The following is a 1,888-nucleotide window of genomic DNA, read 5'->3' on the forward strand; positions in this document are numbered from 1 at the left end:
TGGGGAGGCGCGGGCCGGCGCTGCGCGCGGGCGGGGGACCCGGGCGGTGCTCCGGGCTCTCCACCGGGCCCCTCCGACAGCACGGAGGTCCGGAGGCTGGACGTGTGGTCCCGAGAGGGCGAGGGTAGGGCGCCCACCTCCAGTCCAGAAAGGAATCGGACGCGGGGGTGGGGGGCTGGGGTAGGGGGTGCGCTGGGGAGGCAGGGCCTGGGAGCGGTGGGGGTGCGACTTGGGGGCAAGGCAGAACCGCGGCTGGTGGGTGGCTGGGGACGGGTGCAAGTGGATGGGGCCCGGATCTGGGAGCCCGTGGGTGTGCCGCTGGGGAAGGGGCAAGGAGGTGCCGGGACCCACCTCTGCAAACAGTCTAGCGACCCAAGAACTGGGATGCTGACCTGTCTGTGTCCTCGTCAGGTGAGACATGGACAAGAAGGACAAGCCTACGGCAGGGGCCGCTGCGCGGACGCTGGCCTCTCGCCCACCCGGCCTTCAGAACCCCAGGCCGCCAGGGCTTCCTCGACCCCTGCCCCCAGTAACCAGCGCGGCCCTCCGAGTCCTGGGAGCCGCGAGAGCTGCGGGGAGAGGGCCTCTGGCCGAGGCGGCGGGGGGCACCAGGGCAGCGGCTGCCCCCGAGGCTGCTTCCCGGGGGCGGCCACCTCGGGGCGCTGGGACCGGTCCCCAGAGCCCAGGTACCCAGAAGCCTCTTTCCCCATCCCGGCCCCATTTCCCTGATCCCCTTCTTTCTGAGGCTCCAGCTCCCCCTCCTCTCCCGGGCACCACTGTGACTGGGGCTTCTTCCGCAGCCCCCAGGCCCCCGGTAACTGGGAGAGGCGAGAGGGCCGCTGTCAAGACGCCCCGCCTGGGCTCTGCCCCAGGGCGAGCCAGTGGGACCACCAGGTAACGTGCCCTCTCCCCGGGTCAAGGCTCAGTGTCACTGTCTGGACCTTGCAACTTTACACCTAAACTGGGATGTGGGCGCATCTGCAGGCCATGGAGCGGAAACTGGGCGGGAGTCACTGTCGGCCCCCAGAGAGGACCTGGGTGCGCCCACGCCACAGCCGGGTGCGGGAGCCCTCACGTGGGGCTGGCATGCTGGCCCGAGCGTGCCCTCCTGTCCCCTAGGCCAGGCCCTCTTGGGCAGAAGGGGGTCTTGTCCTCAGCCGAGGAGCCTGCGGCCAAAGGGAAAGCCACAGAAGCGCAGAAGAGGACTGTTCCGAGCGCCCGAAGAGGTACGTGCCGGGGAGGGGCAGGCGTCCCGTGTGGCCGCGCCCCGAACTGTCGGTGACCCTCCGGCCTTCTGGTTTGTCCCCAGACTCCTCCGGGCCCGGCCCAGGTTCTTCGGCCGTCTCCCGTCGGCCCCGGACTGCGGGGCCTGAAGCGGGTCTCCCTCGGGCAGCTGCGAGTGCCGGGTCTCGGCCCCCCACAGAAATCCCCAGGAAATTAGTGAGCAGCGCCCCAGAGCGCAGCACTCCGGAGCAGAGCCCCTCGGCCAGGAGGCGGCCCAGCGCCGGCGCCAGCCTCCAGAGGCCAGCCTCGCGCCCCCTGGGCGCCGGCGCCACCGCGCTGTCTTCCCCAGCTCGTTCCGGAGCGTCGCCCGCTGGAACACCTCGCGCTGCGGGGCCCCAGCCCAAAGCAAAAGGGCTGCCGGCTCTGCGCCCCCCGCAGACCACAGCCCCGAGGAAGGGCGCAGTCCCAGTGCCCGGCCGTCCCCCGCTAGCCACACCCCCTCCACCTGTCCGGGCCCCCCCACCCGCCCGGCCGCCTGGAGTCACGGCCTCTCCCCTGCCGGACACGCTCCCGCCCTCGCCACCGACGACGCCCCCTGCCCAGGCCCTGCCCGGCGCTTTGGCCACGCCCCTCGCGCTAGCTCCTCCCTCCCCGCCCGCCCCCG

The 1,888-nt window shown here is 72.5% G+C and overlaps 1 protein-coding gene across 2 annotated transcripts in view; it reads left to right on the forward strand.

Moving 5' to 3' along the window:
• Positions 1-1,882, forward strand: part of LOC101631447 — an 8,591-nt gene extending 6,709 nt beyond the window's left edge. Inside the window, exons 1-4 of one of the 2 annotated variants that reach the window (XM_012729470.1) lie at positions 277-686; positions 801-894; positions 1,120-1,226; positions 1,310-1,882. In XM_012729470.1, the coding sequence (XP_012584924.1) occupies positions 385-686; positions 801-894; positions 1,120-1,226; positions 1,310-1,373 (567 nt within the window). In that variant the 5' untranslated portion in view covers positions 277-384 and the 3' untranslated portion in view covers positions 1,374-1,882. Of the gene's footprint in view, positions 1-276; positions 687-800; positions 895-1,119; positions 1,227-1,309 lie in introns of those variants that run through there. The other variant, XM_012729469.1, reaches the window with a different exon arrangement.
• The last annotated feature ends 6 nt before the right edge of the window (positions 1,883-1,888 follow it).

This window comes from Condylura cristata, unplaced genomic scaffold (assembly GCF_000260355.1).
Source record: "Condylura cristata isolate star-nosed mole 26May11 unplaced genomic scaffold, ConCri1.0 scaffold00025, whole genome shotgun sequence".
NCBI lineage: Eukaryota > Metazoa > Chordata > Mammalia > Eulipotyphla > Talpidae > Condylura > Condylura cristata.